The 336-nt window shown below is 61.6% G+C and overlaps 1 protein-coding gene across 1 annotated transcript in view; it reads left to right on the top strand.

Annotated features, from left to right (window-relative positions):
- The window catches only part of NGA_0559500 (uncharacterized protein), a gene marked incomplete at both ends in the record, with an annotated part of 1,269 nt that extends 1,115 nt beyond the window's left edge, over positions 1-154 (top strand). Inside the window, one exon of the mRNA XM_005855865.1 lies at positions 1-154. This exon is cut by the window's left edge and continues 67 nt beyond it. Coding sequence (XP_005855927.1) covers positions 1-154 — 154 coding nt within the window.
- Positions 155-336: the final 182 nt, after the last annotated feature.

The following is a 336-nucleotide window of genomic DNA, read 5'->3' on the forward strand; positions in this document are numbered from 1 at the left end:
GCCCTCCTTCCACGCCGCGGTCCCTCCCTCTCTCCACGCTTCCACGCCGGTGGGCTGCATCTATGAATTTCTCTGGGGGTTGGCGAGGGAGGTGGCGGAGGAGGAGGGAGGGAAGGATGCCTTGCCGCTTCTGCCGCTGGGTCGCTGCTGGTAAGGGCAGATTGGTGGTGGGCGAGTGAATTGAGCAGGACGGGTGGTATGGAATGGATAGAAGGTAGATGAGAATGGTATCGGTTTTCTTGAGAAACTCTGCGAGACACATGCCCCGGCAGCCCTAGCGCCTGACTTCCACCCTTTCTTTTCTCCCGCCCGCCCGCCCTCTCGTCCCCTCTCCAG

The sequence above is a fragment of the Nannochloropsis gaditana genome, assembly GCF_000240725.1.
Source record: "Nannochloropsis gaditana CCMP526 unplaced genomic scaffold scaffold080, whole genome shotgun sequence".
Classification (NCBI taxonomy): Eukaryota; class Eustigmatophyceae; order Eustigmatales; family Monodopsidaceae; genus Microchloropsis; species Microchloropsis gaditana.